At 44.2% G+C, this 20,803-nt stretch overlaps 1 protein-coding gene and 1 pseudogene across 1 annotated transcript; both read right to left on the reverse strand.

The window, feature by feature from the left end:
- Nucleotides 1–14,549: 14,549 nt before the first annotated feature.
- LOC116412357 lies at nt 14,550–17,838 on the reverse strand (annotated as a pseudogene).
- Nucleotides 17,837–19,382, reverse strand: LOC116412422. Its single transcript, XM_031906628.1, has one exon. The coding sequence runs from the start codon at nt 18,964–18,966 to the stop codon at nt 17,854–17,856; it is 1,113 nt and encodes a 370-aa protein (XP_031762488.1). The 5' UTR covers nt 18,967–19,382; the 3' UTR covers nt 17,837–17,853.
- Between the last annotated feature and the right edge of the window lie 1,421 nt (nt 19,383–20,803).

Consider the following 20,803-nt stretch of genomic DNA (forward strand, 5'->3'; position numbering starts at 1 on the left):
TTCTCTTTCTGTCTCTCCCTAACTCAATTTTTATGCCAGGAGGACTGATTGATTGGGATCGGGGGAGTATCCAACTAATGGTTCCCTGTGATATGGGGGTTTGTGTAACATGCACAGCATATTGTGTTACTGGCATGGGTCTGGGTGCAGCGCCACTTCCTGTTTCCCAAGATGCGACAGATTCTACTTAGAGAATAGTTCAAGGCCCAACAGCCAAGCAGTCTGGTCACTGCCAGAGTAATGAATGATTTGTGCTGCTGTCCCACCCATCTGCCCCCTGACTAGGAGAAACCTGCCCCCCATACATACCTGTATACACCATTTCCCCTACTAAAGACATTGGGCCCGATTTACTAAAGTGCGTATTAATTTTCGCGACTTTTCGCACGATTCACTATAAGCATACTCGCACTATTTTACGCGCGGTATTTTATGCGATAATTTTGTCGCGATAAATAGCGTGCACGGTATTTTCCGCATGCACGCTATTTATCGCATGCGCTAATTGTCGCAACATTACGCACGCGACAATCGGCAGCATAAAACTGGCGACATTTTGCCCTAGGAGAGCACAGAGTGCTAGAGAGTTTCTGTATAAATGTTTATTTGCAAAAAAACCCCCCAAAAAACAATAAAAATATAAGGAAGAAAAAAAAAAGAAGTGCTAGAGATAATAAAATGGGGGGGGAGGCATTTAAGAATATTTAGCCAAATACTTAGGGGTCCGTTTGCTAAAGTGGCTTAAATTAAGTGGGAGATTTTAGACACAAAATAAATATGTTATGGGCACTTTATTAAACGGGGACAAATATAATATTGCAATTATTCTGGCAACAAAACATTGGATTGGCAGTTATCACACTCGCCAGAACATACGCTACGTACTAATTAACGCAAGTTTTACTATTCAGCAAAATGGGCTAAAGACAAAATTGTTGGCAGAATATTTGCAAACATTTAACCCATATAGCATATTGATGCTGTTACTGATAAATGTAAGAGTGTAGGAGAAACTACATGAAAGTATAGAATACCATATCAAGGAAGGAAAAATAATGAGACATTACTCAGTTCAAAAGTAGAAAACTAAAAACTTTTACTTAATATAATAAAATAAAAAAGGGGGGGAAAAAAACTTAGGGCTTGCTGCCCTTGAGTTCTCGCATGTCCCTCTTTAGTTTTTCCACTTCCCCCCAGAGCTGGGCCAGCTCAGCCTTGATGTTGGCCAGGTCCTCCTGCTCTGATGGTCCCTTGTGCGCAGGAGAACCTGGCGCCCAGCGCTTGGCCTGGGGGGAGTCCGGGGCCTGGGGGGAGAACTCAAGGGCCTGGGGGGAAACTGGGGGAGGAATCAAGGGGGGGTTCCGGGGCCTCGGGGCGTATTTGGCCTCGGGGTCCGCTGGTCCTTGGGCCTCTGGGGCCGGTGGATGGGCCTCTTGGGCCGCTTGTCCTTGGGCCTCTGGGGCCAGTGGATGGGCTTCGGGGGCCGGAGGTTGGGCCTCGGGGGCTTGAGGGTCCTCGGGGGACTGTGGTGCCTCGGGGGCCAGTGGATGGGCCTCGGGGGACTGTGGTGCCTCGGGGGCCAGTGGTGCCTCAGGGGCCGGTGCTTGGGCCTCGGGGGCCGGTGGAGCCTGCTGGGCCACAGGAGCCTGGAGGGCCTGGGGTTGGGCCTGGGGAGGAGGCGCCAGCTGAAGTTCTGTGAGATAGTATTGCAAGATGTTATTTTGTGTAATATATTATATATATATATACATTCATACACCATCATAAATAACGGGGCCCCTCACAACAACATTTTTTGGGCCTCCCACGCCCCCAATGGCCCCTCCCCCTGTGAACCCTCACATCAATACAAAGGACACACAGACATTGTTAGCCAGGGCCCCCTAAAACATTTGTGGCCCTTCCCCAAATGACTCATACTATGGGCCACTCCCTGCTGCTTCCCCCCTGCTTTAAAATGATTTATGCATATGTATTTGAAAATAGATGTGTATATATATATATATATACAATACGAAGTGCTGGGAAGCTGCACACCATAAGGAACAATAATACCTGGGTACCTACTGAACGTATACTGTAAAAGCATAATAAAGTACAATAATTACCTTCCGCAATTTCAGCAACCAGATCTGAACTCCTACGCTTCAGGTCAGACCACAGATGCTGGAGCTGGCGGAGGACCACAACACGGGCAAACCCGGCGAGCAAACCTTCTCTTAGCTCGCCCAGGGTTGCCCTCTTCCTCTCGTGGACCCCCAGCGGTGGGTCGTCATATCCTGAGTGCAGGAGCATGCTGATAATATAGCGCCTCTCCCCTGGTAGCAGATAAGAAACCCCAGGCATGATCCTCTCTGTAGTGTGGGTGCAGGCTCAATGACACAAAATGGCCCCAAGTCGCACATGTCACGAGATTACAAAATCGCCACAAAATGTCCGCAAGTCGCGAGATTACAAAGTCGTGACAAAAAAAAAAATTGCCAAAATATACATAGTAATGTATTTGCGCTACAAAATATTATCCGCTACAGTACTGTATATTATCGCAACAAAATATTCACCGCTATAGTACTGTATATTATCGCGACAACATATTCACCGCTATAGTACTGTATAATATCACGACTTAATATTTACCACTATTGTACTGTATATTTTGGCGACTAAATTTTTACCGCTATAGTACTGTATATTAGTAGAGAAATTCCATACATGCCAAGACTTTAGTGAAATTGAGTAAAAAGATACATACTTGAATAAATAACACTGTAAGTCCATATTTTATTGCCAAAAACTCATTTACTGTACTTTTCTATAATTTTTCGCCTGCCTGTAGTAGGTGTTAATTTTTGCATAGCTGAATGCGATATTTAGCGCGCCTAAGTGTTTGTGAATCATGCGATCGTATTCTTTTCAGCGCGGAAATTAACGCATGCGTTAAAACTAGCGCATGCGGTCGCGCGACAAATAACGCATGCTATATGGCGACTTAACGCACGCGATAATATCGCGGTGAATCGCGCGCTAATTATCGCGACTAATTTAACGCAAAAAAGTGTGCGATCATTTTTATTGCACTTTAGTGAATCGGGCCCATTGTGCGACGCGACTACAGTTTGCTGCTTCAGCGCTTATCCTGCTTCTCACCCCTTCCTTTTACCCAAGCCCTTGCCCTCCTATTCCTTCCACCCAAGCCCCTGCCCTCCCACCCCTTCCTTCAACTCCGCCCTTCCACCCATGCCCCTGCACTCCCATCTCTTCCTTCCACCCATGCCCCTACAATCCCATCCCTTCCTTCCACCCAACCCACCACCCTCCCACCCCTTTCTTCCACCCAACCCACCACCCTCCCACCCCTTCCTTCCACCCAACCCACCACCCTCCCACCCCTTCCTTCCACCCAACCCACCACCCTCCCACACCTTCCTTCCACCCATGCCCCTGCTCTCCCATCCCTTCCTTCAACCCAACTCCCTGCTCTCCCATCCCTTCTTTCAACCCAAGCTCCCACCCTCCCACCCCTTCCTTCCACCCAAGCCCCCACCCTCCCACCCCTTCCTTCCACCTAAGCCCCCACCCTCCCACCCCTTCCTTCCACCCAAGCCCCCACCCTCCCACCCCTTCCTTCCACCCAAGCCCCCACCCTCCCACCCCTTCCTTCCACCCAAGCCCCCACCCTCCCACCCCTTCCTTCCACCCAAGCCCCCACCCTCCCACCCCTTCCTTCCACCCATGCCCCTGCACTCCCATCTCTTCCTTCCACCCATGCCCCTACAATCCCATCCCTTCCTTCCACCCAACCCACCACCCTCCCACCCCTTTCTTCCACCCAACCCACCACCCTCCCACCCCTTCCTTCCACCCAACCCACCACCCTCACACACCTTCCTTCCACCCAACCCACCACCCTCACACACCTTCCTTCCACCCATGCCCCTGCTCTCCCATCCCTTCCTTCAACCCAACTCCCTGCTCTCCCATCCCTTCTTTCAACCCAAGCTCCCACCCTCCCACCCCTTCCTTCCACCCAAGCCCCCAACCTCCCACCCCTTCCTTCCACCCAAGCCCCCACCCTCCCACCCCTTCCTTCCATCCAAGCCCTCCCACCCCTTTCTTCCACCCAAGCCCTCCCACCCCTTTCTTATACTCAAGCCCTCCCACCCCTTTCTTCCACCCAAGCCCTCCAACCACATGGGGTACTGTCATACCCCATGACCTAGGGAAAGTATTCAGAGGAATTGGCCTATGATTAACCAAGATGAAACTTTGTCTTTATATCAGGCTGCTAAACCAATGATGGGCTACAAAAGGAGTAGTGACGTTTTTGTTTGGGGAGGCTAAAGATGGGCCATACAGAGTCCGACCTACAGCTAATGTGAGACTTGCAGTTCCCACTGACTCCCAGGGATTCTCTGCAAAAGTGTGGGTGGGATGGCTTTTTTACCCTAAAATGCTGTAAAAATGGATGTAAAAGTATTCATACGTGCGCTTCAGTTAGGGGTTCTCCATCCATTTGTGTTTAGGATCAGTTAGCTTAAAGGGGTAGTTCACCTTTAAATTAACTTTTAATATAATGTAGACATTGATATTCTGAGACAATTTGCAATTGGTCCTCTTTTATTTTTAATGGGTTTTCAGTTATTTAGATTTTTGTTCAGCAGCTCTCCATTTGGTATTTCAGCAGCTATCCGGTTGCTAGGGTCTTATTTATACTAGCAACCAGGTAGTGGTTTAAACAAGAGATGGGAATATGAATAGTTAAGGGGCCTGCATGGAAAAATAAGTAATAAAAAATTACAATAATAATAAAATTGTAGCCTCACAGAGCAATACTTTTTGGCTGCCGGGGTCAGTGAACCCCATTTGAAAGCTGGAAAGAGGCTGAAGAGAAAGGCAAATTTCTCAAGAACTATAAAATTAATTAGGAAGACCAATTGCAAAGTTGCCAGGAATAGGCCATTCTATAACATACTAAAAGTTAACTTAAAAGTGAACCACCCCTTTGGTTGTGTCTACGTTAGTTTTATAGAGAGAGAGGCAGTGGGTACTGACATCCCAGGCACATTAAATACAGTGAGACACAGTCTGCATTTACAAAACCAGCATATTACATGCCATGAGAAGCAGTGGGTACGGATGGCAGATATTCTGGCCCTGGCACTATAACACTGGCACCAATACACAACATTGGCCCCACTGTAACTAGAAATGAACAAAACAATGACATAAGTATAAAAACAAAATAGTAAGTGCAAAAGACAACAAATATATAAAAGCACAATGAGCTTTTTCAGGAGGAAAGAGTTAACTTACCATTCATATGTTAGGGTAGGGGATAGGGATATTATAAATGTCAGACCAGGCAAAAAAACTATTTAATTTCAACTAGTGATTTAGCCTTAAGAACTGTATTGTACCTGTGTATAGTACCTGTGTATAGTACCTGCGTATAGCACCTGTGTATAGTACCCGTGTATAGTACCTGTGTATTGTACCTGTGTATAGTACCTGTGTATAGTGCCTGTGTATAGTACCTGTGTATAGTGTCTGTGTATAGTAGCTGTGTATAGTACCTGTGTATAGTACCTGAGTATAGCACCTGTGTATAGTACCTGTGGGATGGGGATGAAATCTGCAGCAAAAGTTGAGAGTAGGTTCTCAGGTAAAGTTACAGTATGCAAATTCTTCTTTTCAGTCTTCATTTCTGCACTGCCTTCAGTTTGCATAATCTCCCAATCCCTGTGTGCATCTGTGCTTTGATTGGTCAATTTTACTGTCTGACAAGAAAGCTGTGCTCTGATTGGAGAATCCACAAGAAGAAAGATCCAGTCGAAGCACAACATAATCAGCTTCTCCCCCCCTGCCTCTCCCCCCCACCAGCACCTGCTTGCCGGCTGTCTGTTCTTCTTCTGTGCCGCTGCCGCTGCATACACGCATGCATACACTTGGCTGCATACACGCCATGGAAACTGGACGCTAGGGGGGATGCGCATGCGCCGCCTACAATCCCAAGTCGCCAAGTCTGGGCAGGAGCGAGGCATTATGGGAATCTTCTCTACCCAGCTCAGCGTTTTTTCTAACTGTTTGGCTTCAGATCTTCTGAATGGGAGAAATATGGGGAGACTTAAGGGCACTATTGAGACAACTGAAGGTATGCCTGCATTTTGAGATTAACTCTTTACTAGCCTTTCCTTCTCCTTTAAACGCTGTAATGTTCACTGTTTGCTCTCCCTGACGAAAGTCCAAGTAATGGACTGAAACGCTGGACTAATAAAGCCTCCCCATTTGCATTAGATATGTGATTTTTCAACCTTCACCTACGGTGTGCAAATCCTTTGAGTGCCGTCATTCTTCATGATTGTGAAAATCCTTAGCTCGGGCACCAAGGTATCGTTAAGTTTTATGGTTGTGCTCCCCACTCCGGACTGTGTATACATAATATACTGTATACACAATATAAACATCATAATATAAAGCTGATTAGTATTTAATGCAGATAATTACTAGATGGCAGCTTAGAATTTAATAATCAGCCCTGTAGCATCAGCTTATATTACAGGCCAACCTCATTTTCTGCTTGATAATTTGTGACAACACCTAAGTTTAGCTTCTCAACAGCTGCTCAGAGCAAAATGAATATTTAAGTGTCGCAGACACTTTCCAAGATGGAAAGCTCCTATGACAAGTTTGAAGGTCTAGATTATTGCTGCTATTGAGATGCTGAAACTTAAGGCAGGTACAGAAAGTACAGTATATAAAATAGGGCATTTTAGCCATATTCATTTTTAGGGTTTAGTTCTTCTTAAATCATTAATAAAAGTTGCATTAGTTGACTTCAGGCTGTAATCATCAGTATTAGTTATATAATATCCATCTTGTTTTTTTAAAGCTTTTTTTAAGTGGCACAAAGACAGAAGACAGAAGAGGACTGCTCAACACCCCAAGCCGTTGCAGTTTTCTGCTACCAGGAGCACTGGCCCGGGGTATCAGGTGATTACAATCACTGGGTTTATATCACTTTTACTAAAAGTTTCACCATGACATGTATTAATATCTACTGGTTAAAATTCTGTTCTCTGTATTGAAATTATGTGAACTAGGCAATGTAATATTGTACAGTGGATTGAGTATTTATGGTATTTTTATGGCATGAATTATCATCCTAGGAAAGGTTCTAACCATAGCTACAGATTTGTTTTCTTCTGTGACTTATATAATTCTTTAACCTTTTCTGAATGTATTTTAAGGTGTACTGTAGACTACATATATAGTTACATAGTTACATAGGGTTGAAAAAAGACCAGAGTCCATCAAGTTCAACCCATCCAAGTAAACCCAGCACACACAACCCACACCTACCAATCTATACACTCACATAAACTATATATACAACCACTAACACTAACTGTAGATATTAGTATCACAATAGCCTTGGATATTCTGATTGTTCAAGAACTCATCCAGGCCCCTCTTAAAGGCATGAAAAGAATCTGCCATTACCACATCACTAGGAAGGGCATTCCACAACCTCACTGCCCTCACCGTGAAAAACCACCTACGCTGCTTCAAATGGAAGCTCCGTTCCTCTAATCTATAGGGGTGACCTCTGGTGCGTTGATTGTTTTTATGGGAAAAAAACACCCCTATCTGCCTATAATACCCTCTAATGTACTTGTACAGAGTAATCATGTCCCCTCACAAGCGCCTCTTTTCCAGAGAAAACAACCCCAACCTCGACATCTAACCTCATAGTTTAAATCTTCCATCCCCTTAACCAGTTTAGTTGCACGCCTCTGTACTCTCCAGCTCATTAATATCCTTCTTAAGGACTGAAGCCCAAAACTGCACTGCACCTTGAGGTGAGGCCTTACCAAGGACCTATAAAGGGGGAAAATTATGTTCTCATCCCTTGAGTCAATTCCCCTTTTTATACAAGACAGCACTTTATTTGCTTTAGTAGCCACAGAATGACACTGCATGGAATTAGACAACTTGTTATCTACTAAAACCCCTATATTCTCATTTAAGGATACCCCCAACAAACTACCATTCAGTAGATAGTTTGCGTTTATATTATTTCTACCAAAGTGCATAACTTTGCACTTATCAACATTGAACCTCATTTTCCAGTTTGCTGCCCAGTTTTCTAATTTTTTCAAATCACTCTGCAAAGGGCAGCATCCTGCATGGAACCTATAGTTTTGCACAATTTTGTGTTATCAGCAAAAATAGAAACAGTACTGTCTATGCCCACCTCCAGGTCATTAATAAACAAGTTAAAAAGCAAAGGACCAAGGACTGACCCCTGCGGTACTCCACTAATCACTAACCACACTGGTCCAATTAGAAAATGTTTCATTTACCACCACTCTTTGTAATCTATCCTTCAGCCAGTTCTCTATCCAAGTACAAATATTATAAGAGTTCAAAATTTCATCTTTTTCCCCGTTCTCATCAACCAACTTACCCCCCTGTGATAACAAGGTTCCCACCCCTTCTTGCTTCATTTTTTTACTATTCACATAGCTTGCCTGATAGTTTTTTGCATGCTTTATTTTCTTCTTTGTACCTGATGAAAGTTTCCACTGTCCCAGCTAACTTGAATGCTTTAAAAGCACGTTTTTTCTTACCAACCTCGACACTAACACTTTTATTCAACTGAGCAACCACTGGCAGGGGCCGGTGTAGTGGGGGGTGGAGAAGGGACAGTGGAGGTTAATGAGGGAGACAAATTTGTAACAGTTAAGAGGGGCAGTAGGGGACACAAGGGTAGGGGGGCTGGTTCACAGCTTGTACAAACCAGCAGATTTGCCGCTTTAGGTGAAGATGCTGGGGAAGACAGCTCTGAGCTAGCATGTATGGAGCGGGCTGACTCTCAGAGCACCCTGGGAGCCGGCACCTCTAATACAGGTGGGGGGAATAGTGCTAGGAAGGGAAGGCAGGCTATAGTTGTAGGGGATTCAATTATTAGAAAGGTGGATAGGGTAATTTGTCGCAAAGACCCTACATGCCGAACTGTGTGTTGCTTGCCTGGTGCTAGGGTTCGGCATGTGGTGGAACGAGTGGACAGATTGTTGGGAGGGGCTGGGGAAGACCCGGCGGTCTTGGTACACATAGGTACCAATGACAAAGTTAGAGGAGGGGGGGAAGTCCTCAAGAACGATTTTAAAAAGCTAGGTGAGAAGTTGAGGGCGAGGACTTCCAAGGTAATTTTCTCAGAGATATTACCTGTGCCACGAGCAACATTAAGAAGGCAGCGGGAGCTTAGGGAGATTAATGCGTGGCTGAGAGATTGGTGCAGGGAGGAGGGCTTTGGGTTTCTCCAGAACTGGGCTGATTTCTCAATCGGCTACAAGCTCTTTGCCAGGGATGGGCTGCACCTCAATGATGATGGGGCAGCTGCTTTGGGGGAAAAGATGGCTAGCGGGTTGGAGGAGATTTTAAACTATGAGTGGGGGGGGAGGGTGCAGTGGGAAATTCTGTGGTAGACAGGATAGATGAGGTAGTGGGCATAGTAAGGGAAAATGGGGGAGGAGACTTGCTTCGGGATACTGATAATGGCAGGGAGGCCCATAAGTTGTTTACATGTCATTCTCACGCCGGAACCAGTATTAAATGTATGTTTACCAATGCAAGGAGTCTGACTGGTAAAATGGGAGAGCTGGAGGTACTGGCGTTGGAGCGGAAATATGATGTGATTGGAGTTGCTGAAACTTGGTTGAATGAGTCTCATGACTGGGCTGTTAATATTGGGGGGTATACATTGTTTCGGAGGGACAGGGGCAATAGAAAAGGAGGAGGAGTGTGTCTGTTCATTAAGCAGGAATTAAAAGCAAATATTAAGGAGGAAGTGATGGGGTTAACGGAGGGAGCTGAATCCTTATGGGTTGAGCTTCTCACAGATAGTAAAGAATCTACCAAACTAATTGTAGGGGTATGCTATAGACCCCCTAATGTAAGCGAAGAGGAGGAGGCCCAGCTCCTGTTGCAAATAGAAAAGGCTGCTAGTTTGGGGCAAGTGATAATAATGGGGGATTTTAATTACCCTGATATTGACTGGGGCAATAGTACTGCCAGGACAGTAAATGGGAACAAGTTTATAAACTTGCTGCATGACAACTTTATGTCACAAGTTGTTGAGGAGCCAACCAGGAACCATGCTATACTAGATCAAGTGATCTCTAATGACCCAGAACGTATAGCAAATGTGCAAGTGGTTGAACCCCTGGGCAATAATGACCATAATGTTATTTCATTTGATGTTTGGTGCAGGAAACAAATTTACACGGGGGCAACAAAGACCATGAATTTTAGGAAGGCAAATTTTAGCTCCTTAAGGGCAGCGCTTCAGGGCATAGATTGGGGCATTATGTTTTCTGATAAAAACACAGAGCAGAAATGGTTGTCATTTAAAATGATATTAAATCATTACTGTTCTCAATTTATTCCATTAATAAGAAAAAGTAGAAGTGTTAAGAATCAACCTATGTGGCTTAACTCTGAGGTAAAGAAGTTAATAGGGAAAAAAAGGAAAGCTTTTAAGAAATATAAGTCAGAGGGGACAGTAGATGCGTTTAATGATTATAAACACTATAACAAGTGTTGTAAAACAGCAATCCGGAAGGCAAAGATAGAAAATGAGGAGCGCATCGCGGCCGAAGCCAAGACTAACCCCAAAAAGTTTTTTAAGTATATTAATAGTAAAAAGATGCAGGTTGAGGGTGTGGCCCCATTGAGTTATAATAACAATATGGTTACAGCGGATACAGAAAAGGCAGATGTGCTTAACCAGTTCTTTTCTTCTGTGTATACAGTAGAGGAGCCAGTGGGACAAGTCCCACCCAATAGCTTCACTGTTGCCTCAGCTCCAACTACACAGTGGTTGGCACAGGATATGGTGCTTAAAGGGTTACACACGATAAATGTAAACAAGGCACCTGGGCCAGATGGAATACACCCTCAGTAGAGAGCTAGGGGCAGAATTGCAGTGGCCCTTGTTTCTGATATTCTCAGACTCTCTTTCATCAGGTATGGTACCTAGGGATTGGAAGAAGGCGAATGTCATTCCCATATTTAAAAAGGGAGTAAGATCTCAGCCTGGCAATTATAGGCCTGTAAGTTTGACATCCGTGGTGGGCAAGTTATTTGAAGGCTTGTTAAGGGATCACATTCAAAATTATGTAGTGGAGAATGGCATTATGAGCAGTAATCAGCATGGCTTTATGAAGGACAGGTCATGTCAGACCAATTTAATTGCTTTTTATGATGAGGTAAGTAAGAAGCTGGACAGTGGGGATGCAGTAGATATAATCTATTTGGATTTTGCCAAAGCATTTGATACCGTTCCCCACAAACGACTGCTTTCTAAGCTAAGGTCTATTGGTCTTAGTGAAGTCGTTTGCACATGGATAGAAAACTGGCTACAGGATCGGGTACAGAGGGTGGTTGTTAATGGTACATTCTCTACTTGGAGTAAGGTTCTCAGTGGGGTCCCTCAGGGTTCTGTACTGGGTCCACTTTTGTTTAATTTGTTCATAAATGACTTAGGGGAGGGTATTATGAGTAATGTATCAGTGTTTGCAGATGACACAAAACTCTGCAGACCAGTCAATTCTATCCAGGATGTGACATCCCTGCAGCAGGATCTTGACCAACTGGCAATCTGGGCAGCTAAGTGGCAGATGAGATTTAATGTGGATAAATGTAAGGTCATGCACCTGGGATGTAAAAATATGCAAGCCCCGTATACCCTTAATGGGACTGCACTAGGCAAATCCCTAATGGAGAAGGACATTGGAGTCCTTGTAGATAATAAACTTGGCTGTAGCAAGCAATGCCAGGCAGCAGCTGCAAGGGCAAACAAGGTTTTGAGCTGTATTAAAAGGGGTATAGATTCACGGGAGGAGGGGGTTATTCTTCCCCTTTACAGAGCGCTGGTAAGGCCCCATCTAGAATATGCTGTTCAGTTTTGGTCTCCAGTGCTCAAACGGGACATTATTGAGTTAGAGAGGGTCCAGAGAAGGGCAACTAAGCTGGTAAAGGGTATGGAAAGTCTCAGTTATGAAGAAAGACTGGCCAAGTTGGGTCTGTTTACACTAGAGAAGAGGCGCTTAAGAGGTGACATGATAACTATGTATAAATATATAAAGGGATCATATAATAACCTTTCTAATGTTTTATTTACCAGTAGGTCCTTCCAACGGACACGAGGGCACCCACTTCGTTTAGAAGAAGGGAGGTTCCATTTAAACATTCGGAAAGGATTTTTTACAGTGAGAGCTGTGAAGTTCTGGAATTCCCTCCCCGAATCGTGCTGGCTGATACATTTTATAACTTTAAGAAGGGGCTGGATGGATTCTTAGCAAGTGAGGGAATACAGGGTTATGGGAGATAGCTCTTAGTACTAGTTGATCCAGGGACTGGTCCGATTGCCATCTTGGAGTCAGGAAGGAATTTTTTCCCCTCTGCGGCAAATTAGAGAGGCTTCAGATGGGGTTTTTTGCCTTCCTCTGGATCAACTAGTAGTTAGGCAGGTTATATATAGGCATTATGGTTGAACTTGATGGACGTATGTCTTTTTTCAACCCAACTTACTATGTTACTATAAAGGTTTTGCTTTGCGATGCCTCTCCTTGCTTAAAAGGGGAATATACTGTTGTGTATACCTGCAAAGCAATGTTTTAAAGATGTTCCATTTTCCTTCTGTGTCTAACCCTGTGAAAAGCCTTTCCCAGTTGACACATTGCAGAGATGCCCTTATACTGGCAAAGTCTGCACGTCTAAAATTGAGCGTTTTAATTACTCCCTTATAGAGCTGTCTCTGCAGCATTATCTCAAAGGAGACCATATTGTGATCACTGTTCCCCAAATGCTCACCAACACAAATGTTAGAGATGAGTTCAGTATTATTAGATATTACCAGGTCCAAAATAGAGTCATTCCTAGTAGGTTCTTGAACCGCCTGAAATAACAAGTTGTCTCCAGGGACTGGTCCGATTGCCATCTTGGAGTCAGGAAGGAATTTTTTCCCCTCTGTGGCAAATTAGAGAGGCTTCAGATGGGGTTTTTTGCCTTCCTCTGGATCAACTAGTAGTTAGGCAGGTTATATATAGGCATTATGGTTGAACTTGATGGACGTATGTCTTTTTTCAACCCAACTTACTATGTTACTATGTATTTAGCATATTTACAAACCTACTAGCTTTTTCTGACTTAGCCACCCCATTACTCCAGTCAATGTCCGGATAATTAAAGTCCCCCATAATAACAACTTGACCCAGTTGTAAAGGCCTCCTCCATTTGCAACAATAGCTGGGTCTCATCCCCCTCATCTATACGGAGTGGTTTATAGCATACACCAATGATCATTTTCTTTGTGACTTTCAGCCCTACTGAAATTTCTACCCAAAGAGATTTAACATTTTCATTGGTAATGTCTTTATTACATGGCTTTAAATCTGACTTTACATAAAGACAAACCCCTCCACCCTTTTTAATCTCTCTGTCCCTCCTAAAAAGTGTATAACCATTTAAATTCACGGCCCAGTCGCATTTTTCATCCCACCAGGTCTCAGTGATACCAATTAAAATCATAATTTTCAATACATGCAATAGCTTGCAGCTCCCCTAATTTACCCGACAAGCTTCGCGCATTAGCCAGCATGCAGCAGAGATTATTACGTTTCCCTCTGATGTTTACATTAGCTAACGGAGAGTTAGAGCTAAGGCAAATATTAGACTGTTTCCCTTGTAACAGAAGCTCCTTATCTGATAAACTATATGCCCCCCTCACTCCTCCCCCACAACCCTTTGCTAGTCCCACTGCCCCGTCTACACTAGCTTTCCTATAGAACTCTAGCTCACCCCCCCCTTGTCTAGTTTAAACACTCCTCCAGCCTCTTAACCATTCCCTCCCCTAGCACAGCGGACCCCCTTCCATTGAGGTGCAATCCGTCATGGCTGTATAGATTGTACCCCAAAGAAAAGTCAGCCCAGTGCTCTAGGAACCCAAAGCCTTCCTTCCTACACCAAGACTTTAGCCACGAATTTAGCTCCCTAAGCTCCCGCTGTCTTCCTAAACTTGCACGTGGCACCGGCAAAATTTCCGAAAATTGACATTGGAGGACCTTGGCTTAATCTTAGAGCCTAGATCCCTGAACTCACTCTTTAAGGTCCCCCACCTACCGTTCATTTTGTCGTTAGTACCGATATGTACCAAGACAGCCGGGTCATGCCCAGCCCCTCCCAATAATGTGTCAACCCGATCAACCACATGCCGAACCCTGGCACCAGAAAGACAGCAAACTGTTCGGTTGAAGCGATCCGCTTGACAGATTACCCTGTCCACTTTCCTAATGATTGAATCCCCTATAACCACCATCTGTTTAGGCCTAGCTCTGCTCTCCTCACCACCACTACTAGAGAAACTGGTCTCCCGGCTGTTAGAGAGATCAGCCTCATCTAGAACCGCCAGTCCAGAATTCACACTCCCATCTTCTTCACACAATCTGGCAAATCTGTTGGGATGTGCAAACCCTGGAGCAGCCTCCTGTTATGTCGGCATCAATATGCACAGTTATGTTAACTATATACTTGTTTTTAGGTGCACAATAACTAGCATGAAAACAGTCAGAGCATGGAGAGTGAACAGGGTATTTCCCTTCTGCTTTATTACTTCCGGGGCGCATGAGACATACATCACACCACAGTATTGCCACCTAGTGGCATGTATGTGAAATAACACTCAAATACATTACATCTCCTCCCCACTTAGATCAATTACTCCCATGTTCTTTCTCATACCGTGAACATTGGAACATCAGTGGAACTCAATAACTGTGAGGCCATATTAATGATAAAATAACCTACCGGACCAACCATTAACTGCTTGAGTCTACACCCAATTAACATATTATGCAGTGCAGATAAAAACAAAAACTACAGATCTAATCTGTTAGGTGCCTTACGATTCCTCACGGGGAATCGCCTCTCATTTTGGGAAATAACCGTAGCCGGTGCAACAAGCCCATCTGCATGTTGGTCTGGTGCATAAGATACAGTCTCATTAGATATCAAAGGCAGTTCTTGTTCCCTATCGTCTAATATTGGTGACACACTGTTATCCGCTGGCAACAGTTCGGTGGCTTTTGTGATTTCCGGGTGTCCCCCTAACATTTAATCTGCATGTCTTTTCCAGGTTTGTGCACTGTCCACTTGGACCGTATATGACACTGGTCCTGACTGGGAAGAGACAGTACCAGTTTTCCACTTTTCTCCCCCACGTCTATAATCTCTGACCAGCACGGAATCACCAACACCAAAGTCTCTTTCTTTCGCATGGAGAGCACGGTACGAACATTGAACTTCTTGGGCTTGCTCCACAGTCTGTTTTACACTTGGCTTTATTAAATCTAGTCGTGTTCTCAGTCTGCGATGTAAGAACAACATTGCCGGTGCTTCTTTTGTTGTGCTGTGAGGAGTATTCCTGTACTGTAACAGGAAAGCATCTAGTCTTTGTTGCAATGGTTTTGGTTCTTTGGATGCTTTTAGCGAATGTTTAAAAGTTTGTACAAAACGCTCAGCCAACCCGTTGGTCACTGGGTGAAATGGTGCCGAGCGTACATGTTTAACACCATTCGATTTCAGAAAGCATTCAAATTCCTCTGAAGTAAATTGTGGGCCATTGTCGCTCACTAAGGTTTCAGGTATGCCATAGCGACTAAAAAGACCACGCAATACCTCGATCGTTTTGCATGACGTAGTAGAATCCATCACCAGAACTTCTGGCCATTTCGAGTGTGCGTCAACGACTACTAGGAACATGCGTCCTTCAAATGGCCCAGCGTAATCGATGTGGATTCGCTGCCAAGGGGATTCGGGCCATGCCCAGGGATGTAACGGTGATAGGGCTGGGGATTTCTGATTTTGTTGACAGGACATGCAGGTTTTAGATTTTTCCTCAATCTGCGAGTCGATATTTGGCCACCAGATGTAGCTACGCGCTAATGCCTTCATTTTGACTACACCTGGGTGTCCCGTGTGTAAATCCTCTAAGACTTGGGGTCTCAAATTTGGTGGGACGATAACTCGCTGTCCCCACATTAGACAGTCCTGCAAAAGTGATAGCTCCTCCTTCCTCATGAGATACGGTTTTAAAACATTTTCTGAGTCTTTGGTAGGTGGGAATAACCCGGTGGATACCATTTCCTTTACCCGACAGAGAATTGGATCTGTCCTGGTTCCTTTCCGAATATCACTGCTACTGACTGGAAGTGTATCCATTTTGTTTATAAAATAAACCTCTAATGCATCCTTTCTGTCTTTGTGGTGAACAGGCAGTGGTAAGCGTGATAAACTATCTGCGTTCCCGTGTTTGTCCGCACTCCTATACTGGATAGTGTAGTTATGTGCAGCCAACAGGAGAGCCCACCTTTGAAGTCTGGCTGCAGCCATGGAGGGAGTCGCTTTGTGTGGATGGAGTATGGTGGTAAGTGGACGGTGATCGGTCATTAAGGTGAAGTGACGTCCATATAGGTAAGTGTGAAACTTCCGTACTCCGAAGATTAATCCTAATGCTTCTTGCTCCAGCTGCGCATAGTTTTGCTCTGCCTTACTTAAGGTTCTCGAAGCGAAGGCTATGGGTCTTTCCTGCCCATCTGGCATCAAATGTGAAAGTACTGCCCCCACCCCATAGGGTGAAGCGTCGCACGCCAATCAGACTGGAAGTCTTGGGTCGTAGTGCGTAAGCACATTGGGTGTCAATAGCTGTCTCTTGATTTCCTGAAATGCACCCTCACATTCTGGAGACCAGTTCCATTTCACCTCCTTATGTAACATTGCGTTCAGGGGGTGAAGGACTGTGGACAGGTTTGGAACGAATCTTGCATAATAATTAACCAGCCCCAGGAAGGACCTGAGTTGGCTAACATTGACCGGGACCGATGCCTCTGCAACTGCGCGCAGTTTATTGGCGGACTTGTGGAGTCCCGATGCATCAATCATGTGTCCCAAATACTCTAATGAGTTTTTGAAAAACTCACACTTCTCTCTTTTTACCCGAAGTCCACATTTCTCCAGTCTATTTAGCACAGCCTCAAGATTAGACAAGTGGTGCGCATCGTCTCTCCCTGTGATCAGGATGTCGTCCAGAAAACAGTGGACGGATGGTAACCCCTGCAGTACTTGTTCCATGGCTCGTTGGAATATCGATGGAGCTGATGTGATGCCAAAAGGTAATCTGTTGTATACGAACATTCCCTTGTGTGTCGTGATGGTTAAGTATTTCCGTGAATTTTCATGTACAGGGATCTGCAGGTACGCTTGTGAAAGGTCCAATTTGCTAAACCTTTTTCCTCCCGCTAGTGAAGCGAACAGATCTTCAATCCGAGGTAATGGATAATGTTCGGCACATAAGGCTGGGTTTACCGTTACTTTGAAGTCACCGCAGATTCTGACATTACCTCCTTTTTTTATTACAGGCACAATCGGGGTTGCCCATTCTCTGAATCGTACTGGTGAAATGATTCCTTGTTTGAGTAGGTGGTTGATTTCTTCCTCCACCTTGGGTCTGATGGCATATGGTACCACTCGAGCTTGGAAAAACTTTGGTTGAGTTCCTGGTTTCAGATTGATGGTAGCTGTGTAACCATTGAAAGTTCCTAACTCTTCACTGAAAACTTTCTCATGCTGTTTTAGAAGGCTGTCCAATGTCCCTTCGTTGCTGCGGTGTACTGCACTTATTGATTTGATCTCACGCCAGTCCAGATGAATTCGGCGAAGCCACTTGCGTCCGAATAGCGGAACCGCATTTCCAGTAACAATATACAGTGGTAACCGTGCACGTTGTTTGTTTAGCTAAACGCACACCTTGATGACTCCTTCTGGCCGGATTACTTCGCCAGTGTATGTCTTGAGAACAACGTTTGTATGGCGCAGACGAATGTGACTTAATTTATCTCTATACAGTTCCCCTGAGATAATAGAAACTGCCGCTCCTGTGTCGACTTCCATCTCTACTCGTAACCCCTCAATTTTTGGTTGTATTTTTATTACCGCTGTCCCTTCCTCATTTTCCCTTTTCATTATGTTCCCTGGTGCAGGGTTTTGCGATGTTGCGGTAACGTTGTGTAGTGTCAGTTCAGACTCAGTATCCGAACTTGTCTCTTCATTCAGCCTTTCCGTCTCAGTGCCCATTTTGTGAATTGTTTTTTTCTTTGCCATTCCCTTACTTTTTACATAGTTTCCTTTTCCGAAAACTCTCGGTATTTTCACCTCTGTCTTTGCACCTTTACATGACCGAGCGATGTGGCCCTTCTTTCCACAATTGTGACACAGTTGGTCTTTGTAAAAACATTCATTTTGGGTATGGTTAGACTTTCCGCATCTAAAACATTTTGCCTTTGGCGATTCTGATGCAAAAGACATGGCATTTACTTTCACTGAGTTACTTAAATGCTGTGATTCCCTCGATACAGCCTCCATTGACATTGCTATGTCCACGGCCTTTTGGTACGTGAGCGCCGATTCAGTCAAAAGCTTCCGCTGTATTGACTCGCTGCACAGGCCACACACCACTCTGTCTCTTAATGCATCGTTTAAATTGTCACCAAATTCACAGTGCTCCGCCAGTTTCTTTAATACAGCCACATACTGTGCAACACTTTCCCCCTCCGCCTGATTTCGTTTGTGAAACTTGAACCTCTCAGCAATCACAATAGGCCTGGGACTGAAATGCGCTTGCAGTGTGTTCACAATGTCTCCATATGACATAGTGCCGGGCTTAACTGGTGCAATAAGGCTACGTAAGAGTCCATAAGTGGATGCTCCCATTACGCTGAGGAAAACCGACACTGTTTTTCCCTCGTCAATGTCATTTGCTTTCACGAAGTGTTCAAAGCGTTCTACATACGTGGTCCATTGCTCTCTCGCCTCGTCGAAGGTATCAATCTGTCCAATGATCGTAGCCATCCTTACTTCTGGCTTGACAACTAGATATTGACCGTGGGCACGTTTCCCTCGTCGCCAATTTATGTTATGTCGGCATCAATATGCACAGTTATGTTAACTATATACTTGTTTTTAGGTGCACAATAACTAGCATGAAAACAGTCAGAGCATGGAGAGTGAACAGGGTATTTCCCTTCTGCTTTATTACTTGCGGTGCGCATGAGACATACATCACACCACGGTATTGCCACCTAGTGGCACGTATGTGAAATAACACTCAAATACATTACACCTCCCTTTTCCTTTTCCCCACACTAGATTGTCTAACTGTCACCCAGCTTACTGCCCTATCATCCTTTCATTTCTCCCCTCCGCCCATAATATCTGACCCCGCTAGCTCTTGTTCAGTAAGCAAGAGACTTCTCTCAAGATTGTCGATTGAACACAGTGTTGCAACTTGTTCCTCTAGTGCTCTAACGCGAGCCTCTAAAGTGGCAATTCGCACAACAGAGGTATGCACTTTGCAACTGTTGCAACTGTTTGCAACTGTTGTTCCACAACTGCATACATGTGACAGGCTGTGCACTGTGTCAGACCTTCAATGTTGCTGCCACTCATTCTCCCAGTTACAAGAACAGTTAAACAAAAAAAGGTGAAAGGACTTGTAGTAAATACAAACTTAGTACCTTGGTTTAAACTCCCTTAGTTTGCAACTCCTGAGTTTATAACTCCACTTACAGAGCACCCACTTCAAGAGCAATCACTTACAGAGCACCTACCACCAGAGCAAGCTCCACTGGAGTGCCAGTGGTTCTATTTATACAGTCTGTTAAGGTCAACTAATCAAACCCCACCCACCTCAAACTGAGGGTAATTACAAAGGAATGTAACTTCAGGCAAACCTTCTGTAAGCCTTATAGTTCACCCAAACTTTGTAAATTAGCACCAAAAACAACAATTACTTTTGAAAAAATTAAACCCAACAGTTGATTTTGATAAAAGTTAATAAAGAATACTTATCCCTTTTTTGTTGAATTGAAAAGCAAGTTGATTCAACCAGCCACCAGCCTGTTGGTAAGCAAGCTCACTGGAGTGCCAGTGGTTCTATTTATACAGTCTGTTAAGGTCAACTAATCAGGTCAACTAACATATATATTATGTTGTTGTGCTTCTGTTTGAACTAACATATGACAGATTTTACATAACATGTTTTTGTGTGTACACCCTATATTGTCTTTGTGGCTTTGCCTATGTTGGTAAAGCCTTTACTGAATTTAAAGACCAAAATGTATTTTTACATTTCAGTTGTGTTGTTCCCACCTATTGTGGCACTCCTGTGTTCCAGCATCTGTTGCTTATTTGCATTAATTCAACAAACAGGTAATTTAAAGCAGGGCCACTTTACTATTAATAAATGGAAAAAGCATTAATGCTTGTGAAATGAAGTACTAATAATTTGCTGCTGAAAACTAATCATGTCTAATTGTAGCTTTGAAAAAGACAAGGTTTGTACCATGTGCATTTATATCCAGAGCAGGTAGAAAAATGCAGATGCCAGATACCAACAGATTGTTTATATAACTTTGAAGACTTTTGCAAAAGTATTGCATGAGATGCTTGATGCTTGAGTGCAGGAAAATATCTTGCACACAAGCAAGAATCACATAATTCCATCCATTTTCAGCAAGGCTGAAAATCACAAATGTTTGAGTTGTAACAGAAACTCAGCAGCTTGTACTTGTCAAGTTTTTTTCTGCCTGCTTTTCACATTTTTCTACTCTAACTTAAATTTTAATAAATCGTCCCCTTACAGATTACCAAAGCATCCAGCAACAAACTACACAAATGGGTATAGTAG

Source organism: Xenopus tropicalis, chromosome 7 (assembly GCF_000004195.4).
Source record: "Xenopus tropicalis strain Nigerian chromosome 7, UCB_Xtro_10.0, whole genome shotgun sequence".
Lineage (NCBI taxonomy): Eukaryota > Metazoa > Chordata > Amphibia > Anura > Pipidae > Xenopus > Xenopus tropicalis.

What these genes read in the sequence shown, in the direction of transcription:
- LOC116412422 (XM_031906628.1), bottom strand. Translation starts at nt 18,966, where the DNA reads ATGGCTACGATCATTGGACAGATTGATACCTTCGACGAGGCGAGAGAG.